This window comes from Magallana gigas, chromosome 4 (assembly GCF_963853765.1).
Source record: "Magallana gigas chromosome 4, xbMagGiga1.1, whole genome shotgun sequence".
Taxonomy (NCBI): Eukaryota; Metazoa; Mollusca; class Bivalvia; order Ostreida; family Ostreidae; genus Magallana; species Magallana gigas.
The window spans coordinates 36,407,382-36,432,806 of record NC_088856.1 but is presented as its reverse complement, the minus strand read 5'-3'; the positions used below and the strand labels follow the sequence as shown (position 1 = coordinate 36,432,806).

Genomic DNA, 25,425 nt, shown 5'->3' with positions numbered 1-25,425 from the left:
CCTAGCTGGATTCGATCTTATGACTTACAGATTCGTATTGAACAGTTGGCCGACAATTTTGGGAATGAAACTATTTATAAAATTACACTTGTTTTTGTTGTTTATTTCGATAAATACTACGTCGCAACATAGACGTGTCCCATACCACCTTAAACAAATTATACAGGAATCTTTATTATATATTTCATTATAGGTGAAAGACGTGTTCTGCCAAAGAAAACAATTTTTCTTGCGTATGCTGAGGACCACGAGTCGCACAAAGATGTGTTGACATCATTCGCAAATTTCCTAGAGACACACTGTCGCTGCAATGTGATTTTTGCACCGTGGCGATTAAGTGATATAATGCAAGACAAATTCCGATGGGTTATTAACTCTATGGAACAAGCAGATTATACCGTTATAGTTAATTCTTTCACGGCATTCGAACAATTTAAACAATGGAAAACGAATGGCAAGAAGGATAGTAAAATCTTTGAAGGCAGTCCGCTGGCAGATTTGTTTATCCCAATCCTGAACCAAACCTGCATTCGGTTGAATAATCAGTCCAATTACAGGAAGTTTATCATGGTTCGTTTTGAATACACCTCGAAAGAACACTCCATCACGGAACTGAACTCTGGAGGAGAATACGTTTTGACGAAGCATCTCCGAGAATTCCTCTGCCATGTTCACCAGATTGACCAGCAGAGAACCAAGATGGAAAACGTTGGACTGGCATTTGTGGATGACTACACACAACTTCCAGATGGGACTCAACTAAAGGACAAAATACAAAAAGCCAAGGAATACGAGTTCAAGTTTCCTCGGCGTATGGATTCCAAAATGTCAAACGACTCTGGGATGGACAGTTTAACGGAGGAAGACAAGGCGACTATTAAAGAAAACTATGAGCAAAACAGATACAATTGGAGTGAAGAAACCATTCAAATGGAAGCTGTTGGTGACAGTATAACGGAAATCATTGCAAATGACTTTATCCGCGAACCGGATATTAGCTATGAACCACCAATAACTAAGTCAGATTTTCATCCCCCAAGCGACAGTGTATCCTTCGATGAGACCAGTGGTGCCCTCATGGATAAAATGCTGTCACTTAACTTTAGAAATCTTGGCTATGAAGCCTCGGAGGACTTTATAGAGCAAGACCGAGACAGCGAGTCTACGTTCGATGGCGAATCATGTATAAGCATTGGAGGAAGAAGTGTCTGACCTCCAAATTATTTTTTTTTGTTTTGATGACATAGTGTTTTTTTTTTTTTACAATAGATCTGAATTAGCAAGTGCATGATAAAAACAACTTACTCTGATCTTCTTTTTTGCTATTTTTTGTATATAGAGGAAGAATATCAGATGACATAAGCCATGTTTTAATGATTTTAGCGTTTGACATTCTGATCTGAGAGTTAAGGACGTATTCTAAATTCTACGTTGAACTTCTTTATAAAGAAAAGAAGTTATTTGTTTAGTTTTTCATTTTAAAAATTTTGTATTTTGAACCAATTGCTTAGCACATATAAAAAAATAAAATGTAAAGCCTTTTGCTGATACAATGCTGTTTTAATGGTTTTATTTGTATGCTGTAATGTTTTACTTGTTTTCTCCATCATGATTATCAAGAGTGATCAATTAATAATGAATTTTTTTATTGTTAAGCGTGATCCTATTTTTCTATATAACTTCTCTTTTAAAAATAACTGATTAAAAAGATTTTGTTTTACAGATGATTAATATAACTTTACAAAAACTACGCAAACAAAAACTTTACAGTAATTGTTGCACATGTACATGTACTGATTGATACAAAATGAAAAGAAAGAGAGTAAATCTAATGATGTACCTCATTCCAATATCTAACTTAATTTCTTTCATAACGATCTTTAACCTTAATACTAATTTGAAATAAGAATATAAGATTATAATGTCTTTGCCTTGTTTTTAGAATTCATTACTTACTGACAAACCATTCATGCAGATATCTAGATATGATGAACATATGAAAATAAGTAGTTTCCTTAGTGTCCTAAATATGCCATGTTCTCTAATCTCGTACAAATCTGTCTTTGCAAGGTTGAATATAAACAAATTCTTCAGCAACTTTGCTGTTTGTTTTTCGTAGCAATAGGATTGTTTACTTTATGATAATCTGAGTGTCTCATTCGCAATATGCATGAAGTTGCTGACTTATAACTATGCATTTACATACGTGTTTGTGATTTTGAAAAAGTTCAATTGTACGTAAACATTGCAATATTGGTTCATGTTAAAATTAAGATGGTATGGGAAACCAGTCGAAATTGATGAATAATAACTAATGAGTTCTATGGTCGATACTGCGACCTTGTCAACAAATATAATCTTTTGCTAGATGGAATGCTGACTGACGTTTTTAACACTTATTGTTAAGTCATTTCACTGAATTGTCTATGGATTTTTCCGTTTTCCCGATTACGACAAAGAGCATAGGGCAGGTGTGACCGGTCAGCATATATGGTAGAGGAGGATGCTCACTCCTCCATGGCACCTGACCCTACCCCTATCTTGTGTAGAGGTTCGTGTTTGCTCTGCTCTTACTTTTGGATTTTACCTTTGGTCCTTTGATTTTAAATACTCTGTTTGTTAGCATCACATTTCATGAAGGGAAAATTATTATATTAAAATATATTAATCAAAATACTTTCTCCAGTTCAGAATTTTCAAATTTTACAATATTTGACGAAATATTTTTAAAATTGTTTTTGGAAGGTAAACTTATCAAAACCTCAGCTGGACTCAAACTCCTGACAAACAGATTGATAGTTAACATCTTAACTCTTTGCGCTACGCTGTTAGGAAGCAGAAAGAAAATATAAATATATAAAGTTATGACTGTTATTATTTATATTTATTTCAATAGGAAGTATGTCATAACATGGAGGTGTCCCATACCACCTTAATGAATGTTTCAGTATTTTTTGTACATTTTCCCCCGACGTTATCATTGAGTTTTTGTATAGTTACTTAGTTGAGATAATATACTTTGATAATAAATTTTTATGAAATAAAATTAATGTGAACTGTGTTTCATATAATTGGTGGAACCGCAACAAACTTCAATAATTTTGGATTTTTAAATAAGAAAAAAAAATGAATTTATTGTACATACTATTAGACACTTACAGTTAGATACAGTTGCCATTCAAATAATAGAGAGATTTATATATCAAACTCATCAACATGAAAGTTTATTATACAATTAAAAGTGCGTTTTTGAAACATCAATCTGTTTTACTGTGGGTAACAGTTCAAAGAAAGCATTTTTTAGATTCTTATAAAAAGTCCAATGAAATAAATAGAAAATTAAAAGTTAGAAAATTACCTTTCTTTGAGGATTTGACGAGGAATAGCATTTGCATTTGTAATAGGTTAGGAGGATTACAGTATTGTAGAAAAAGTTATATCTTAGTTATCTGTCCTAGATATTCAGCTGTCCCGAGTTGTCTAACTTATATGGATCTATATTATGTTACATTGTTTCATTTTTCATTTGTAATCATTTAAGTTGTTTTCGCTAACAATGGATAAAAATAGTTTCATTTTGAAATTTTACAACTTATTATGTGTAAATACTGTCAGTGAATTAATAAATCCTGAAATATTTTCAATAATAAAGCATTTAATCGTATATTTCGCACTAACTAATAGCTAAATTTGACAATAAGTTTGATTTGAGTTATAAATGCGTATTAAACATATATATTTAATCCACTTTGTACATTAACTTGTCAGCAACTACGTTGTTACCACTATACGAGCAATTGACAACATTATATTATGCCACCCAAAATGATTCGCAGGTACAACTTTCAATTCACATTATTCATTTCTTAAAAATCAAGTTTCGACTCCTAAAAAAGTATTTTATCTGTTAAGAGATTTATTTGAAGCTAGCTTATTCTCCAAATATTTCATTTAAGGTGGTATGGGACATCTGTCGATATTAATGTGAATTAAAGTACAGTACTATATAATTGAAAAATTTTCACCGGTTTAGAATTTATAAATATTACAATATTTAACCAAAAAATAGCTTTTAAAAATATTTGTAACGGTAAAAATTGTAAACCCCCCAGCGGGATTCGAACTCATGACTTACAGGTTCGAAGTAAACTCTCTAACCCACTGCGCTACGGAGTTATGTGACCATTTTTGGAAAGAATCTACTTTATTTTATTGTTTATTTCGATAAACAATACGTCACAACATGGAAGTGTCCCATACCACCTTAAAATTTCATTAACTTTGAAAACAGGGCCTGTTTACCTTACCTAGTTTTTTAAAAAAAATTTTAATGTACCAAATTTAATGCTAAGGTAAATTTGCAAAGTTGATTTAAACCCTTTAAATAACAACAAATTAAAGTGATTAGAAAGTAGATTGACAGAAACAATAAATAATTGTAATTAAGAAATAACATGACACTTATTCATCAAAAGGTTTCATTTTAAACATTTGCAGAATTATATTATGAGGACAATTTTAGTTTGAATCCATATCTTTACCTTTAAAGTAACAGATTAAAGTGTAAGTTTGCACAGAATTTACACTCCATTTAGTGTAGAAAAATATCACTAAAGTGACACTAAATTTGATGTATTAACTGTATTAGATATAAACGTTAGTTTATAAATTAAAAAAAAAAATACCTTAATTCTAACCTTTCAAGCTTTTTAGTTTGAATATTACAAAATCAAGTGTATATAAAACAGTAAGGGTAGGAAAATAAAATACGTGTCAGTTGTGGCAATAATATGCTTCCATAATATATAGAAAGGAAATTGTATCGTTAGCATACATCCGAAGGAAACCATAATATGCGTTTAAAATGACGATTTAAAAAAGATTATTTAGAAAACACTTTCATTTACATTTTTGGCAAAAATGGGAAGAAAACAAGATTTGCTTTCAGGACCAATTGTTGTATTTTATATTTTGATGTTGACAAGGTCCGAAACCGCGGGTTTTATAGTTAATGGTGTGGAAATTATTTCAAATCGCACCTGTTCATCAAACGTAAGTACTTATGTTACATGGAATAACTACCAACCACATATTGAGATAAAGAGGGAAATGAGAGAGAGAGAGAGAGAGAGAGAGAGAGAGAGAGAGAGAGAGAGAGAGAGAGAGAGAGAGAGAACGTGTGCACGTAATGCACTTTAATTTCCAGATGAACTCGTATAGATGAGTATTTGCTTAGGTGAAGTCACTTTGCATACTTTTAATTTAAAATTGAGATGAAAATCTCCAGAAAAATACCTCGTCACAGCTGCTCTGAAATATAAAAACAAGAAATAATTTTTAGATACCCGTTGAAACATTGAATTTTTTTTTATCAGTTTTAAAGCCTTTAGTGTAGTACTACTTTATTTTTGCATTATATTAACGGTTAACTATATAAAGGGCGCTCCAAGAATATAATGAAAAAAATCACATACATTTATGAACATCTGTCACTCATGCACAGTTTCTTCTCAAAGAGAATTCGACGCACCAAAAGCAATCCGATGTTCTTAAGATGTGCATGGTTTTTTTTAGTTTCATAGACGGGGTCAAAACACAAAGTGCCGTTGTATACACACGAATGCACAGTCTGTAACATCTGAAAAATAAAGGTCTGGAGTAGTGCTTTTCAAGGAAAGATGATATGGACACTTTCCGAGCTTTTTTAAAATAATAGTTATTTTAAATCTCCCTTCATTTGAATTCAAATTTTACTAACTTTAATGCGTGTATATTTAAAGAAAACTATGTATTGTTCGTGAATGAAGATTAAAACGTAAAATCGTAAAATACATGTTTCTAAAATAGAAAATTTCTAATATTTAATAAACGATAAATGTCAGGTATGTATAAGTGTCTTTGATTTATTGATTTTTCAATTGCTGTATGCTCGATTTGAAATGACTCTTAAGAGTATAATTAATAATTTAATCATTTATTGTGACTGGATTAAGTTTTAATGAAACGAACACCCCCCCCCCCAAAAAAAAATATCAAACCCAAAACTTACAATCCCAATTAGAATAGAAAATACTTAATTTGATACAGAAAGGTCAGCCATTCTGGCTCGTGAGATATTCGCGTTTTGTATTTGGTATTAAGTTCAGTCAGCAACACAATGAATAAATTGAGATATTTTTATGTTACAGTACTAGCCCAACTCACCAGCTTCGTTTATCATATACATAAAGGAGGTGCATTAATTTGACAGAAAAGTGCAGAGAGAGAGATAGCTGCAATAATGTAGCCCTCTCCGATTTTTTATATCTGATGTTTACTGGAGAGGGCTACAATTCCATAGGATCTCCGTAATGGTGCAAAATTAAATTTTTAATGCGACTGACTTCGGTCTGAAAAGATCGATTTTATATTTGACTTCCTTTAGATAAAATGATTTTTTAATTCAGGTTGAACAAACTAACCGTATATAAATCAAAACCAGATAAAACACATCAGCATGTTTACCAGTCGTCTTTTTCAGCAGCCATGACAGTTCTCGCGTGATTTTATGGGATTTACGCTTGGAGTTTTGATGGGCTTGATAACGTGAATGTCACTATAAATAATTTATCTAACCTCGTTCTATCACTAAAACATCATTTAAGGAACTGGTATGTAATGAAAAATTCATATTTACCGCGTTAATTATGTTTAAAATAGGGGAATTCCTATATTCAGTTCAAGATCCGCTCCTAAATTTTCATTGGCTGTCTCAAAATAAAACCGGTCAAGGTCAGTAAACATGGCGGACAAATTCAACTTGCGTTGTTGACATACACGAAAAATAACCGATATATGGACTATACCTGATATTTTTGGATTAATTTATGCCATAGACATCTACAATATTTGAGTTCAGGTAAGAAATGCAGATGTTATCGTCATTTATATACGATTTGAGACGAAATCGTTGCGGGAGTGAATCACTCCCGCACTTGCACCATTACGGAGATCCTATGGAGTTGTAGCCCTCTCCCCCCCAAAAAAAAAATCGGGAGAGGGCTACATTATTGCAGCTAAGAGAGAGAGAGAGAGAGAGAGAGAGAGCACGACTTTTTAATTTTTTTTTTATTTAACCATTATTTTAGCAGAGCGTTATTATACTCGACATATTTTATCTACCTTTTCATGCATAGTATTTACTCACAACTGGTTTAGTAGTTTGGTGCATATGGTTTATAGCGGTTTATAATTGTTCCCCGTTTGAAAAGTATGTAGTACAATTTGCTTGTTATAGTGTTATTGAATAGTTTTGATTGTTGCCCATGAAAGCTATGCTCACATTATTATCCCAAATAGATGAATAGATTAGATAGATAGATAGATAGATAGATAGATAGATAGATAGATAGATAGATAGATAGATAGATAGATAGATAGATAGATAGATAGATAGGTTGGCGTACCTAGGGAAACATTTACTATCTACATACACGTATTAAAAATAAGAGGGATTTTCGTTTTCAAGTGGTGTCAGTTTTAGAGAAGAAACCATAGGATACGTGTATCGGTATGCTGAAGTGTAATCTTATCTATGTATGACCTACTTATAGAAAAGGACGCCACAGGTAATTAGGGTACGTAACTTGTTTCTATATGAAATTTTTTTTTCTAAACTTTCCAGTGCCAATTGATATATTGATTATGAAAAGTAAGTAAAATTCACTAAATTACTGTTAATGTACGTAAGTACGTTAACTAAAAGAAACAGCCAAATCGTCTCCTGTGAGACTTTGAGTCTGACGTCGTCATGATTATTTCGTGCAGTCCGTGATTTTTTCTAGGTAGTTGTAGGTCTCGACCAATCGATAAACTGGGCGTGTCAAGTATGGTCCTGTCACTTTCTTGTCAGTTTCAGCCGCTGTAGATTTCGACCAATCAATAAACGGGGCGTGTAGATTTCAATCTGGCTGTTTCTATAGAGCTATGAATTAACTATAAGTTTCCGTAAGAATTAGAGGAAATAATACTTGGTAGATGTGAATATATTCAGCTTTAGAATTTAAATAGTTTTTAATATATTTTTACAAGCCTCTCCTTCTAAAGATTATAATCAAAAAATGGCTACGATCAGCCAGCCGTCTTTAAACATTTTGAAGGTATGGTAAAACATCAATTAGAGTTACACTAATTTGGATCAAATGCGTGTGTATTTTAGTTGGTAATACAATATCACATCATTTAAAAAAATCCTAATTATACTTTTTACTATTACACGTACAATGTAATAATTTATTTACTTCAATAAACTTTTCTAAGTTCGTTTGTTTTTTATTTCAGCCAAACATTACCTGTTTTGTTTATTTTATAAGATATCAAGGTATGTATTGCTGTTAGTGGAGAGAGAGAGAGAGAGAGAGAGAGAGAGAGAGAGAGAGAGAGAGAGAGAGAGAGAGAGAGAGAGAGAGAGAGATTGTATAAATTATTCTCAATTTATTTGACGTTCTTGAGGTTAAAAAAAATATTTTTAAAAAGACACCACAGAAAATGTTAACAGTTTGACAATTGATAGTACAAATGATTTCCGATTTTTGAAGACCTTGTCAATGGGCTTACTTGGAGAAAATCTTTTAAGTTTATATATATAGGTAAAAATCGGCACCCGGCCTATATTTTTCTTCTTCTGGGTTAAGGCCCATCTCAGGGGTTACTGAATATACACAAGTTCTGTCTTTCTACCGAGAAATAAGGTGTTTAACAAAAGTTTATTTAAACATTGTTTATTAATTACACGTGTACCCTTCAAACCGCTGTGCGAAGCAATATGATACCGGTTATATAAAATGTATAGTTTACAAAATGAGTAAAAGTTTTTATTTTAGCAATGAACATGTTCATTATTATCACCTCCATTTTTTAAACCTGCTAAATGAATGTCAAAAAAGTGAAAATAATTAATAAAGCGACTTTTAAACATTAGTTATGAATATAAGAAAATTTCAAAAAATCTTCAATGTTATACATAATTATATGCATGATAATATAATATTTTGTAATTGTACATTTTTTCTTATCCATGTTTCTTGTTACATAAAACATGTATTACGTAATAATTTGTAATAATTGTAAATAACTTTTCATTACTTGAATTTAGGGTGTTCAGCTAAAGCAGTTACCGCTTTCCCTCACCTGTATGATGTGTCGAATTCGAAGGAAAATAAATTTTCGGAAAAACCACAATCAATGGTCATCAATCCATTTCACAAGAAATATACATCGAACAATAAGTACTACCCAGGATTGACGATAAAACTGAAGGCTTCTGTCACAGGTTTGATTATTGGCAAGTTTTTAAGTCAACCTTAACTTGCTTGATTTTATACTTTGAATTTCTGAGAAAGAAACTATTCTCTTTGTTTTATAAATTATGTTTTATATATTTTTTCTTTTTATCAAAGCATTATGCTATTTTTTAAGTGAGCTTTGAGGTTCTTAAAGGTTTTGAACTAATCTACTCCTACAATTTGGAAATCAACTATGGCTGTCTGATTTTCGATTTATCTGATGCTAAACTAACGTACACAGATGTTGTGGAGGCAAGTAGATATTTCTGGTTCTTAGAAATTCTTTTGAGGTTGAGAAATTCAATGCGAATTTGGCTAGACTGTTCCTCATTTTCTTTTAATAGAATGGAAAAAAAAAACAGTTTAAAATTTTTTTTCTACATTTAATTCTTATGAGAACAATTATCATGTAAATATATATATTATGTTAGCATATTTTACTGAGATAAGGTTATCCTAGTTCATATTTTAAAAAGTATCTTATATCTCATTTACACTGTCAGCTTGAACTGTGTGTTTCGTTTCTCTTAAAAAATACAAATTTAAAGATATTTCATAGATTGTCATGTAATTGATATTAATATATAACAATGTCAAGCTACGTAAAATACTTCTGTTTAATACCTACACAGACTGACTTCTGGGTTGATATATGGCCTATGAAGGTGTACGATGCCCACGCTGTTCTATTGGTCAGCAGGAGTCTTCCTCCAGCCCCAGCGGAATATGACCGCTATTTGAACGCGACAGAGACCGTCTGGACGTGGGGTGAATGGGGATTATGTCCTCCAAATTCTGATTGTTTAGGTACGTACTTGACGTACAGATATATTGGTTCATTTGATTTGTATTAAAAACGTTTTTATTTAATATGTCATTATAGACCAAATAGACATTGTTAAATAGTTAACTGAGTTTATATGCGTATTAATCATACGTATGTTGGTGACGTAAAGAGATAGAAGAAATCGTCATGTAGTAATATTTTTAACCCACCAAGTAAGATTAATTGTTGTAACTTCTCTGAAAACAATTCTAGCAACAATTTTACTCTGAACTTGATAACAGAATCTCTGAATTTAGAATGACCTAGGCTATTAGTGTAAATGACGTATTCCGCCGCTCAGCAACTTTATATTACAAACTCGAAGTATTTAGAAATATACAACCCACAAGATTACCGCGTGATGTTTAAATATACCACATGACTACAGGTATAATGTTACAACATTAAATGTATCTTTCTGGACGTTTACTTTATATTATTCTAGGCACCCCGACGCCTTCCTGCAAGTGGGTCACGACCATTATGAACAAAGCCCTTACGAACGACTCGGGTCCTTTTAACAAGATCCAAGTAACGTTTGCTTTGGCTCCCCCTGAATTCCCGTTCACCGTTTACACCATCAGCCTTCACAACGTTAATGACACATCTCCAGTGTCTGCCGTCAACGTCACTAAAGATGTAAGTGTCAGTAAGCAACATTCTTTATTAATCAGAAAAATTAAAAAGTTCACCTCTTTAATAATGATTATTACTACTTTGTTCTTAATTAAACGACTAAGAAAATTCATTACTTAAATGTTCATAGGAAAACTACACAAAACGAAATGTCTACTACCTGTAGTACTTTGCAGAGATTGTTCTTTTTACAGTTTCCAAGTCACGTGTTCAAGGGAATTTCACCTGGAACGTATATTGTAAAGGTAAACATTTTCTACATGTCAACATGTCAAATCTTTACAGAACAACACAATGCTGACCATTTTTATAATCTTCAGCACTGTGAATTAATACCACGATATAGATATTTTATATCAACAGTACAAAAAATTCTGTTAAAATTATTTTCTTATACTTATGAATATTATCCATCTTTCTTTTTCTCTCTTTCTATCTCTCTCTTTTAAAATTCTTTAATCAAAGGTTAATTCATAATTGTTAAAATATTATATAATTGAAATGATGCAAGATATGTGTAATTTCTGCTTTGCTCGCCCCAACGGTCGCACCGTAATTACCAGACCATTATTCAAATTGATTACAGGAAGAAGGACCCTCAAGCCTTATCTCTCTTATTTCCTTCCCAAATATATCATCATATACATCTAAATATTCATTATAAAAAGTAAGGAAGTAACAGTCTACATGTAACAACCATGTATATGTTTTTAACTAAAATGATAGTATGCTTGATTTACACACTTGATACACTATACATGTACGATATCAAAGTCATTTAAATTATGAATTTCAATTAAACAGATTTGGGTTTTTTTGGCATAGCGCAATGTTTTCAGCAAATTAAAAAAGCCTTTTTAAACGAGTTCGTTTGCAGGGTATTTATATTAACAAGGTAAAAATGTAAACAAATCTGATTGGAGAACGGAGGGCTAAGCGACGTAGGCCATGGCGTAGTATCAAAGTTTATGTCTGTAAATCTCGCATAATTTTATTATTGTGATTAATTTTGAACTAATAAAGACTATATAAACTTGTTCATTGACAAACCGCTGATCAGGTTAGCCTAAAATTACTCGGAATATCTGTTTTACATCAATGACATGTTAACCGTTTGAGCTTAACAAAATTAGAATAATTGTTTGACTTATTGAAGTGTGACCAAGCAATTACGTTTGATTTTTTCAAATTGCGTTGATATCGTTCATATGAAGGCACTTTGAAATAATATTTTTTTTCTTTTCAGATGATGTTTACTTTGAATAAAAAAATAATTCATACTGTTTGAAATTATTGATACATTATTTAAAGGATGTGAGCAAAAACAGCAATTCACATTAGATAGCTGTGCAATTATTAAAAAAATATAAAGATATAATAAATCATCAATACATGATTAATATTGACAAATTAAAAAATCTTTATTTATTCAATTGTCACATAGACGATGAATTAAGCAAAACATGTATGATGGTTGAAAGAAAACTAGAGGAAACACTTTTGATGATAAAGGAATTGCGAAACAAAATTCGGATACATTAACTAGAACTGAATCATTTGTTTTCAGGTTTTACCTTTTGATCCATATTTCAATCAAGGACCGGGCCGTTGTCTTTGCAAGAATGAATACAGTATTTGTTCTCCGTGCACTCCTACAATAACAAGGGATTTCACGGTGGGATACGGTTTATACAGAGATTTAACAGAGATCACCACTGCTGATCAGGTTAGCTAAAAAACACATGGGTTCTCTGTTTTTATATCAATGACATATTATCCATTTGAGCTTAAAAAGATTATAACAATCATTTAACTTATTACATTATTACTATCTATACTACTATATTAAAATAATAGACTTGAATTTCGGGGCTTTAATACCAAAAAACCGGAAGGGTGCTGTCGTTTGTTTTAAATATTTTAAACACAACTGGTACTTAAAGATTACCAGTTTGTTTATATTTTTTCTCAATCAAGCCTCGCTAATTAAATATCAACGAAAATTCCTTTAAAAATTCCGGAAATTATCTGGATTTTTTGGATTTAACAATCTTGCGCATGTGCATTACATTCATGCTAAATCACGGGAGGCTCTTTAGTTTATGTTTTAACAATATCACACTTAAACACTGGATTATCTCAGAAAGGATAATACAAATGCGTGTAAATTTTAATTCGAAATTTGCTATATATATTCTGTTCATCAAAGAAAATGCGGGAGATATATCTTACTCAGTGCATTTAAAGGGGCATGGTCACGATTTTTGTCAAATTCTATTTTTTTTTTATATTTACAATGCTTTTGGAATGCATTTTTAATGATCAAATGAAATTTGAGAGTCAGTCGTAGAGTTATAAGCAATATACAGGGCTTACAATTCTCTGTCATGTAAACAAGGCTCGTGATCTGTTTTTGTTTACATAGGTTTAATATACCTGTAAAAAAAAAACCTTTTTCAAGCTGATTTGTCTATCTCCATATTTATTTTAAGCATAAATAAACAGTTTCTAACGTTTAACACATTTATTTTAGGTCTAAAACTGAACTTTTCCCTTCCACATTCAAAATGTAAACAAACGCTTCGCGTCGGTTGACATTGGTTTCCTCGGGGTGTCAATTTGAACTGTTACCCTCCAAAACAGGCACTATATCTATAATGTCGATGTATCTATTTCGTAAATGTCCGATATCATATGCAATATCAACCCGTGCACGCACGGGTCAAAGTCTAGTTATTATTAAGAATAAAAAACCCTGATATATTGACTAGAATTCTATCATTTGTTTTCAGGTTTTACCTTTTGATCCATACTTCAATCAAGGATCGGACCGTTGTCTTTGCAAAAATGAAAACAGCAGGTGTCTTCCATGCACTCCTACGATTACAAGCGATTTCACGGTGGGATATAGTATGTACAGATATTTGTCTATTTCATTTTTCAAGACATTTAAATAACTTAAATCATTCACCGAATAGAACTTGAAAAAAAAATTCATTAAAATATACTTCATTAATATGTGTACTATATACATTTGTTGCATCATAGTGCGGGAGACACATGTACATTGCATATGAATATGTACGATATATGAAAACTAAACCCAAAGAATAGTCAAATTTTCCGAGGGCATCACCCGAGGGAAAATTGATATTTCTGATGGAATAAATCTTATTTGTCAAATATACATTATTCATGCTGTAGTTTGTTTATTATACTAAACGCCATACAACAAATTGGTCAATTTTTAATAGGTTTTCATCATTTAAAAAAGGAAAACGTCGGAAAAGTTTGGTTTTTTATTTGAATTATTCCCTATCTTTCATATTTTGAATCAAATACAGTTGAATTGGTTTTTTGATACCAGAACAATTATATCATTATTTGTCCATAACTGATAATATTCCAAATTAACGATTATAAAATCACAATCATCAATATTAACCACCTGAGTGATCCATTTGTATAAAATAAAACTAAAAAAACTAAAAAAATAAAGTAAAAATAAAGTATGTCAATAAATGGTTATGTAATTATCCCCTTTTATTATACATTAAATGTATCTTTCTAGACGTTTACTTTATATTGTTCTAGGCACCCCGACGCCTTCCTGCAAGTGGGTCACGACCATTATGAACAAAGCCCTCACGAACGACTCGGGTCCTTTTAACAAGATCCAAGTAACGTTTGCTTTGGCTCCCCCTGAATTCCCGTTCACCGTTTACACCATCAGCCTTCACAACGTTAATGACACATCTCCAGTGTCTGCCATCAACGTCACTAAAGATGTAAGTGTCAGTAAGCAACATTCTTTATTAATCAGAAAAATTAAAAAGTTCACCTCTTTAATAATGATTATTACTACTTTGTCCTTAATTAAACGACTAAGAAAATTCACAATTTTAATCATTACTTAAATGTTCATAGGAAAACTACATAAAACGAAATGTCTACTTCCTGTAGTACTTTGCAGAGATTGTTCTTTTTACAGTTTCCAAGTCACGTGTTCAAGGGAATTTCACCTGGAACGTATATTGTAAAGGTAAACATTTTCTACATGTCAACATGTCAAATCTTTACAGAACAACATAATACTTGCTATCTTTATAATCTTCAACACTGTTAATTAATACCACGATATAGATATTTTATATCAACAGTACAAAATTCTGTTAAAATTATTTTCTAATACTTACAAATATTATCCATCTTTCTTTCTCTCTCTCTCTCTCTATCTCTCTCTTTAAAAATTCTCTAATCAAAAGATAATTCATAATTGTTAAAATATCATATAATTGAAATGATGCAAGATATGTGTTATTTCTGGTTTGCTCGCCCCAACGGTCGCACCGTAATTACCAGACCATCATTTGAATTGATTACAGGAAGAGGGCCCCTCAAGCCTTATCTCTCTTATTTCCTTCCGAAATATATCATCATATACATCTAAATATTCATTATAAAACGTAAGGAAGTAACAGTCTCCATGTAACAACCATGTATATGTTTTTAACTAAAATAATAATATGCTTTTGTCGGCATAGCGCAATGTTTTCAGCAAATTAAAAAAGCCTTTTTAAACGAGTTCGTTTGCAGGGTATTTATATTAACAAGGTAAAAATGTAAACAAATCTGATTGGAGAACGGAGGGCTTAGCGACGTAGGCCATGGCGTAGTATCAAAGTTTATGTCTGTAAATCTCGCATAATTTTATTATTGTGATTAATTTTGAACTAATAAAGACTATATAAACTTGTTCATTGCGAAACCGCTGATCAGGTTGGCTTAAAATTACACGTATTATCTGTTTTTCATCAACGACAGGTTAAACATTTGAGCTTATCAAAATTAGAATAATTGTTTGACTTATTGAAGTGTGACCAAGCAATAACGTTTGATTTTTTCAAATTGCGTTGATATCGACCATATGAAGGCACTTTAAAATAATATTTTTTTTCTTTTCAGATGATGTTTACTTTGAATAAAAAAAATAATTCATACTGTTTGATTTTATTGATACATTATTTAAAGGATGTGAACAAAAACAGCAATTCAAATTAGATAGCTGTGCAATTATTAAAAAAATATAAAGATAACATAAATCATCAATACATGATTAATATTGACAAATTAAAATATCCTTATTTATTCAATTGTTCACATAAACGATGAATTAAGCAAAACATGTATGATGGTTGAAAGAAAGCTAGAGGAAACATTTTTGATGATAAAGGAATTTCGGGGCTTTAATACCAAGAAACCGGAAGAGTGCTGTCTTTTGTTTAAGTATTTTAAACACAAATGGTACTTAAAGATTACCAGTTTGTTAATATTTTTTCTCAATCAAGCCTCGCTGATTAAATATCAACGAAAATTCCTTTAAAAATTCCGGAAATTATCTGGATTTTTTGGATTTAACAATCTTGCGCATGCGCATTACATTCATGCTAAATCACGGGAGGCTCTTTAGTTTATGTTTTAACAATATCACACTTAAACACTGGATTATCTCAGAAAGGATAATACAAATGCGTGTAAATTTTAATTCGAAATTTGCTATATATATTCTGTTCATCAAAGGAAATGCGGGAGATATATCTTACTCAGTGCATTTAAAGGGGCATGGTCACGATTTTTGTCAAATTCTATTTTTTTTTTTTTATTTACAATGCTTTTGGAATGCATTTTTAATGATCAAATGAAATTTGAGAGTCAGTCGTAGAGTTATAAGCAATATACAGGGCTTACAATTCTCTGTCATGTAAACAAGGCTCGTGATCTGTTTTTGTTTACATAGGTTTAATATACCTGTAAAAAAAAACCTTTTTCAAGCTGATTTGTCTATCTCCATATTTATTTTAAGCATAAATAAACAGTTTCTAACGTTTAACACATTTATTTTAGGTCTAAAACTGAACTTTTCCCTTCCACATTCAAAATGTAAACAAACGCTTCGCGTCGGTTTACATTGGTTTCCTCGGGGTGTCAATTTGAACTGTTACCCTCCAAAACAGGCACTATAACTATAGTGTCGATGTATCTATTTCGTAAATGTCCGATATCATATGCAATATCAACCCGTGCACGCACGGGTCAAAGTCTAGTTATTATTAAGAATAAAAAAACCTGATATATTGACTAGAATTCTATCATTTGTTTTCAGGTTTTACCTTTTGATCCATATTTCGATCAAGGATCGGACCGTTGTCTTTGCAAGAATGAAAACAGCAGGTGTCTTCCATGCACTCCTACGATTACAAGCGATTTCACGGTGGGATATAGTATGTACAGATATTTGTCTATTTCATTTTTCAAGACATTTAAATAACTCAAATCATTCGACGAATAGAACTTGAAAAAAATTTCATTAAAATATACTTCATTAATATGTGCACTATATACATTTGTTGCATCATAGTGCGGGAGACACATGTACATTGCATATATATATATGTACGATATATGAAAACTAAATCCAAAGAATAATCAAATTTTCCGAGGGCATCACCCGAGGGAAAATTGATATTTCTGATGGAATAAATCTTATTTGTCAAATATACATTATTCATGCTGTAGTTTGTTTATTATACTAAACGCCATACACCAAATTGGTCAATTTAAAAAGGTTTTCATCCTTTAAAAGAGAAATACGTCGGAAAAATTTGGTTTTTTATTTGAATTATTATCTTTCATATTTTGAATCAAATACAGTTGAATTGGTGTTTTGATACAAAAACAATTGTATCATTATTTATCCATAACTGATAATATTCCAAATTAACGATTATGAATCACAATCATCAATACTTACCACCTGGGTGATCAATTTGTATAAAATAAAACTAAAAAAACTAAAAAAATAAAGTAAAAATAAAGTATGTCAATAAATGATTATGTAATTATCCCCTTTTATTATACATTAAATGTATCTTTCTAGACGTTTACTTTATATTGTTCTAGGCACCCCGACGCCTTCCTGCAAGTGGGTCACGACCATTATGAACAAAGCCCTCACAAACGACTCGGGTCCTTTTAACAAGATCCAAGTAACGTTTTCTCTTGCTCCCCCTGAATTCCCGTTCACCGTTTACACCATCAGCCTTCACAACGTTAATGACACATCTCCAGTGTCTGCCGTCAACGTCACTAAAGATGTAAGTGTCAGTAAGCAACATTCTTTATTAATCAGAAAAATTAAAAAGTTCACCTCTTTTATAATGATTATTACTACTTTGTTCTTAATTAAACGACTAAGAAAATTCATTATTTAAATGTTCATAGGAAAACTATACAAAACGAAATGTCTACTACCTGTAGTACTTTGCAGAGATTGTTCTTTTTACAGTTTCCAAGTCACGTGTTCAAGGGAATTTCACCTGGAACGTATATTGTAAAGGTAAACATTTTCTACATGTCAACATGTCAAATCTTTACAGAACAACATAATACTTGCCATCTTTGTAATATTCAGCACTGTTTATTAATACCACGATATAGATATTTTATATCAACAGTACAAAAATTATGTTAAAATTATTTTCTTATACTTATGAATATTATCCATCTTTCTTTTTCTCTCCTTCTCTCTTTTAAAATTCTCTAATCAAAAGTTAATTCATAATTGTTAAAATATTATATAATTGAAATGATGCAAGATATGTGTAATTTCTGCTTTGCTCGCCCCAACGGTCGCACTGTAATTACCAGACCATTATTTTAATTGATTACAGGAAGAGAGCCCCTCAAGCCTTATCTCTTTTATTTCCTTCCCAAATATATCATCATATACATCTAAATATTCATTATAAAAAGTAAGGAAGTAACAGTGTACTTGTAACAACCTAACTTAAAATGATAGTATGCTTGATTTACACACTTGATACACTATACGTGTACGATATTAAAGTTATTTAAATTATGAATTTCAATTAAACAGATTTGGTTTTTTGGCATAGCACAATGTTTTCAGCAAATTAAAAAATCCTTTTTAAACGAGTTCGTTTGCAGGGTATTTATATTAACAAGGTAAAATTGTAAACAAATCTGATTGGACAAAAGAGGGCTAAGCGATGTAGGCCATGACTTATTATCAAAGTTTATGTCTGTAAATCTCTCATAATTTTATCATTGAGATTAATTTTGAACTAATAAAGACTATATTAACTTGTTCATTGACAAACTGCTGATCAGGTTGGCTTAAAATTACACGGATTCACTGTTTACATCAATGACATGTTAACCGTTTGAGCTAAACAAAATTAGAATAATTGTTTGACATATTGAAGTGTGACCAAACAATTACGTTTGATTTTTTCAAATTGCGTTGATATCGTTCATATGAAGGCACTTTGAAATAATATTTTTTTTTTTCAGATGATGTTTACTTTGAATAAAAAAATAATTCATACTGTTTGAAATTATTGATACATATTTAAAGGATGTGAGCAAAAACAGCAATTCACATTAGATAGCTGTGCAATTATTAAAAAAATATAAAGATATCATAAATCATCAATACATGATTAATATTAACAAATCAAAATAACTTTATTTATTAACGTGTTCACATAGACGACCAATTAAGCAAAACATGTATGATGGTTGAAAGAAAACTAGAGGAAACACTTTTGATGATAAAGGAATTGCGAAACAAAATTCGGATACATTAACTAGAACTGAATCATTTGTTTTCAGGTTTTACCGTTTGATCCATATCTCAATCAAGGACCAGACCGTTGTCTTTGCAAGAATGAATACAGTATTTGTTCTCCGTGCACTCCTACAATAACAAGGGATTTCACGGTGGGATACAGTATGTACAGAGATTCAACAGAGATCACCACTGCTGAACAGGTTAGCTTCGAACCACATGGGTTCTTTGTTTTATATCAATGACATATTATCCATTTGAGCTTAAAAAGATTATAACAATCATTTGACTTATTACATTATTACTATCTATACTACTTTATTAAAATAATAGACTTGAATTTCGGGGCTTTAATACCAAGAAACCGGAAGAGTGCTGTCTTTTGTTTTAAATATTTTAAACACAATTGGTACTTGATGACTACCACTTTGTTTATGTTTTTTCTAAATCAAGCCTCGCTAATTAAATATCAACGAAAGTTCCTTTAAAAATTCCGGAAATCATCTGGATTTTTTGGATTTAACAATGCTGCGCATGCGCATTACATTCACGCTAAATCACGGGAGGCTCTTTAGTGTATGTTTCCACCGTATCACACTTGCATGGATTAACTCAGAAACGATAATACAAATGCGTGTAAATTTAATTCGAAATTTGCTATATGTATATATATATATATATATATTTATATTCTGTTCATGAAAGAAAATACGGGAGATAACTCTTACTCAGTGTATTTAAAGGGGCATGGTTATGATTTTTGTCAAATTCTTTTTTTCTTTTTTTTTTTATTATTTACAATGCTTTTGGAATGCATTTCTAATGATCAAATGAAAGGACGAGTGCACTTATGGGCCCCGGTGAAAGGTGAAAGAATGAAGAATCAAATTAAGCATATTTTTTTCCTTAACATTATCTATTGATATCTATTCCATAAGAATTAACAAGTTTTAGCGCTGAAATTATTGTTTATGAAAAGCACGAAGCTTTAAAACATAGTAGGGGTCAGCAGACATTCGTGATTTTGTATAGTAAATCGAGGACAGGCATTCATTTTAAAGCCTTTGTTTACTGTCAGCCTAACCGAGTACAAACTTGTGGAAAAGACAATATACGCATTATACATTTAGTAAACTCCTGTGAAAGTAAGAAGTTTGTACTCGGTTAGGCTGGTACCTAAAAAATGAAAAAGGTATGAAAATTTCAAGGTTTTTCCTATAGCAAGCGAAATCTATAACCTGCGTGACCCATGTTTGAACTCACGCATGGAATAAATTATTTCAAACAATCACGTGGTTTCTATCCAGGTAAACGTTTGTCAAATGTGCTCACTGTAAAACATTGACACGTTTTAGACTGCTTTCCTTCATCTTTGTATGGTCAGGAATATTTGTTTGTCACTATGGTAATATGCAACTTCAAAGCTTCATTCGATTTTTTTTTCAGACGTAAAATAATGCATAAAGTATAATTCAGCAAACGCGCCAATCGATCCACCAACAGAGCAATGTTGATTTAAGTGTCTCCTCCCTCTGATTTAAATAGACACAATTCAAGTAGGTTCGGTTCGATTTTTCCGGATTTAGATTATTTATAGGCATTTAAAAATCCTCAATTTTTTAAATTGTATTCTAATTTTGGTAAATTTAAGCGTGCATATAAATCAGAAGTATCCATGAGTGCTTAACTATTATGAGAAAAAAGCAATTTGATGATATTTTCTACATATAAACGGCACTGAAAAAGGGCCCATTCTCTATAGCTTAAGTGCACTTGTTCTTTGACAGTCCATCGTAGAGTTATAAGCAAGATACAGGGCTCACAATTCTCTGTCATGTAAACAAGGCTCGTGCCCTGTGTTTGTTTTATATAATATAACAGTAAATAAAACTTTTTCAAGCTGGTTTTTCTATCTTTTAATTCATTTTAAGCATAAATAAACAGTTTCTAACGTTTAACACATTTATTTTAGGTCTAAAACTGAACTTTTCACTTCAACATTCAAAATGTAAACAAGCGCTTCGCGTCGGTTGACATTGGTTTCCTCGGGGTGTCAATTTGAAATGTTACCCTCCAAAACAGGCACTATATCTATAGTGTCGATGTATCTATTTCGTAAATGTCCGATATTATGTAATATCAACCCGTGCACGCACTGGTCAAAGTCTAATTATTATTAAGAATAAAAAAACCTGATATATTGACTAGAAACCTATCATTTGTTTTCAGGTTTTACCTTTTGATCCATATTTCAATCAAGCATCAGGCCGTTGTCTTTGCAAGAATGAAAACGGCAGGTGTCTTCCATGCACTCCTACGATTACAAGCGATTTCACGGTGGGATATAGTATGTACAGATATTTATCTATTTAATTTTTCAACACATTTAAATAATTTAAATCATTCACCGAATAGAACTTGAAAAAAAATTCATTAAAATATTCTTCATTAATATGTGTACTATACATTTGTTGCATCATGGTGTGGGAGACACATGTACATTGCATATGTATATGTACGATATATGAAAACTAAACCCTAAGAATAATCAAATTTCCTGAGGGCATCACCCGAGGGAAAATTGATATTTGTGATAGATTAAATCTTAATATTTGTTAAATATACATTATTCATGCTGTAGTTTGTTTATTATACTAAACGCCATACACCAAATTGGTCAATTTTTAATAGGTTTTCATCTTTTAAAAGAGAAAAACGTCGGAAAAGTTTGGTTTTCTATTTGAATTATTCCCTATCTTTTATAATTTGAATCAAATACAGTTGAATTGGTGTTTTGGTACAAGAACAATTGTATCATTATTCATCCATAACAGATAATATTCCAAATTAACGATTATAAAATCAGAATCATCAATATTAACCACCTGGGTGTTCCATTTGTATAAAGTAAATCAAAAAAAAAAAAAATAAAAAAAAAATAAAGTAAAAATAAAGTATGACAATATATAATTATGTAATTATCCCCTTTTATAATATTGATATAAAATTATGAATATTTGATCTTTTCTGCCTAAAATTAATTCACAACCAATATAATGATAATCCTATAACTCATAAACTTAATGACGCTATTGATTACACAATTTGTAAAAAAAAATTATTGTGGTTTGAAACCGGCAGACAACTCAAATAAAGCAAAAGAAAAAAAAAGGTTCCAAAGACTGTAAACTGCCCGGCATCCAGTGAAAAAGTGATTGCTCACGCTAATAAAACCACTCATCCACAATTTATCCGGCTAAACTATAATTCCATTGGTTACATGCTGCTAATTTCGTAACCATATATGAAGATGCCAAAACATATGGTATTGTGCTATTATCAATATACATAAAGAATTTTAAGAAATCTTAAAATTCTTATATTTAACTTTAAATTTGAGGTATGGTCATATCGGCATTTTTATACCAAGGAAAAGAAAAATCCCGAGGTTTACTTGGAAGGAATGGAATATGAAATTTATTCGATGGTAAACACGACGTTCTGTTTGCCCTGTCACGTGAATGTCTAGACCAATAAGATAACTCGACATATAGAGTAATTCTGAGATAAATTTGTGGATTGCTTAGAAATATTTGATGGTGTCTTTTCATGATAAAACTTCGCAGAACGACTTTTACTGACAGAGCACCGTGCACAACAATTCCAATTGAAAAAATTCAACACTACCACTATCGCCTCTGAGTACCACTGTTTTCCTGAATTTTGTAAATACAATGTTTCAAGACAACTAATATGATTTTAGATAATATAACTAATATGTTTTGTTGTAAACAACCTTATACAAGCATATTGAAAACATGGATAATGATACATATATAAAATTTAGCCTGAAATTTATTGCAGTTGAATATTTGTATTACCTTGTTAACAATTTCACATTTCACAGAACTTTATGGAAATCGCAAGTTGGTGTTACATCAAAATTTATGAGGTCATAAAGATATATGTTACATTTTTTTCTTATTCTTAAAAAGCATTTTTATTGAAAACAGTTGATAGGCTTAACAACTGGTAAGTTTTTTAATTACTTTTTTGTCTGATAACGCTGACATGTCTATTTGATTTTACTTTTCAACAAATTCATGATTTTTCATTGCCTAAAATGATCATGTATTTGCTTTGCACCGTGTGGTTAAACCCTTGAAAGTTCAATATGTGTCAAATCACGTTAATGTATAGAACATAAGCAGAAGTTGAATAAAAAAAACAAATACTTCTAAAGATATAGATTATGTTAATCGTACGTAAAATAGTTAAACAATTAAGTAAATATTAATGAGGTGATATTTACAGTTAGGACAATTTACATGATCAAATCTTTCATAAAGATTTTCGGAATTTACTGGGAAGGATTATTCCCTCATCCTTATATAATCAAATTAGGACTTGTTATGTTAAGAAACATTAGAAATTAAGTTATTAATAAACTACTTTTCGTCTAATTTTAAATACATGTATATGTCAGCTCGCAAGATTAAGAAAATATAAAGTAACTGCAAACATTAAGACGTTATGTCGGCTAGATATAATCACGATGTTTATGAAAATAAATCATCTACAAAGAGGTATGACATTGAACAACTGATTATTATTACAATGTATTACAGCATGCAGCTGTAGTTGATTTTCTTTTCGTTAAGAGCAAAACCATTTTTTATTAATAATTAATGAAATACTTACATGTTTGTAAATGTTGGTTTTCTTTTCATACATATATGCATAAAATTCATATTTTTTACTTTTTTAATATAACAACCTTGAAACTGTTTTTCCCATGTTCCTTTCAAAAACATAATAATGCTATATTTTTTGTTTTGAATGCAGATTAAGTTTCAGTATCGGATGTATCGTCACAAGCTGTGTTCCAGCATGACGGAAATATTTGCCTCATTGCTGCTATTCTAGGAGGGTGTTTTGGAGTTCTCCGTATTTTGTTCTCTTAGGATTCGCCGCCTTCTCCTAACTGTTTAAATTTAAAGCTGAATGAGTAAATACTATTATGTTGACACATTGTTATCTATAATTTTAAGAATATTTAATATTTGAGAACCCCAATGAAATAATGACAAATATTTCACCATTTACTCTAGGAATATATGTTTATTGATTAAACCTTTTAATGATTTGTTTTGTTAAAAATAATTTGTTTTTATAAACTGAACTTTTTGCTAGTCTGAATAAGGTCACACTAAAAGGCGTTTGTTTCACGACGATTGGTTTATACATGTACTTGAAAAAAGAAAGACTGTCACATCTTGACGGTTTTTTACATTTTTAAAATTTCCTGTCATTGAACAACTTTATGATATTAGTGTCATCATTTTTTCAAGCATGTCTCTCTACAACAAAATCTTTTTAAAACTAAGTTTTTATGTAGTTTGGCAATTGCTGTCAACAGGTAACTAGATATTGTATAAATTAGTTTGTGCTTACTTTAAGGTGGTAAATTTGTTATGATTCATTTTTATTTACATTTGTTGTCAATCTTTTTAATTGCTTTATACAAATCTTTGATTAATTGCCAATAAAATATTTAATTTGTATAACTTCTTGTCAAAATAACATTTGGTGTGTAAACTATTATAAATACTTAAAAACTAGATGTAATTTTATCGTTAAAAATGATGCATCATATACAATTTTTTATAAATTTTCTTTTCTTTTATTTTAATATAATTTCAAACCATATAGTGACCTTCCTTACCAGTTTGTACACACTGTACCAAAAGTATATGTAAGTTTGATTAATATCCGAAACAAATACAAAAGATACCAAAAAAATATTCATTTTTCAAATCAGTCAAAAATAGACATATCTTAAAATCTTTTTACGAATGGAAAATATACAGCAAGGCTTTGAACATGAACAAGGAAATTTTTTTGTCACTTATTACTTTCGGTTAGAAACATCTCTGATTAAAATATTTTGTGTGTTCAAGTATGCGTTCTTTATTTCTGACGGAAAAACT

General features: G+C 30.8%; 1 protein-coding gene and 1 long non-coding RNA gene across 5 annotated transcripts in view; both read left to right on the top strand.

The window, feature by feature from the left end:
* LOC105320175 (interleukin cytokine receptor-related protein 1) overlaps nt 1–24,898 on the top strand; it is a 35,166-nt gene extending 10,268 nt beyond the window's left edge. For 3 of the 4 annotated variants that reach the window (XM_066082296.1, XM_066082298.1, XM_066082297.1), the window contains exon 11: nt 194–3,061. In XM_066082296.1, the coding sequence (XP_065938368.1) occupies nt 194–1,212 (1,019 nt within the window). In that variant the 3' untranslated portion in view covers nt 1,213–3,061. Of the gene's footprint in view, nt 1–193; nt 3,062–10,594; nt 10,789–10,979; nt 11,031–12,352; nt 12,512–13,577; nt 13,696–14,379; nt 14,574–14,776; nt 14,828–16,948; nt 17,067–17,745; nt 17,940–18,130; nt 18,182–19,479; nt 19,639–21,664; nt 21,783–24,280 lie in introns of those variants that run through there. The other variant, XM_066082299.1, reaches the window with a different exon arrangement.
* LOC136274732 (uncharacterized) lies at nt 4,830–9,575 on the top strand. The gene is made up of 4 exons (XR_010713164.1): nt 4,830–5,052; nt 8,320–8,359; nt 9,134–9,310; nt 9,457–9,575. It is a non-coding gene; the product is annotated as an uncharacterized lncRNA (long non-coding RNA).
* Nucleotides 24,899–25,425: the final 527 nt, after the last annotated feature.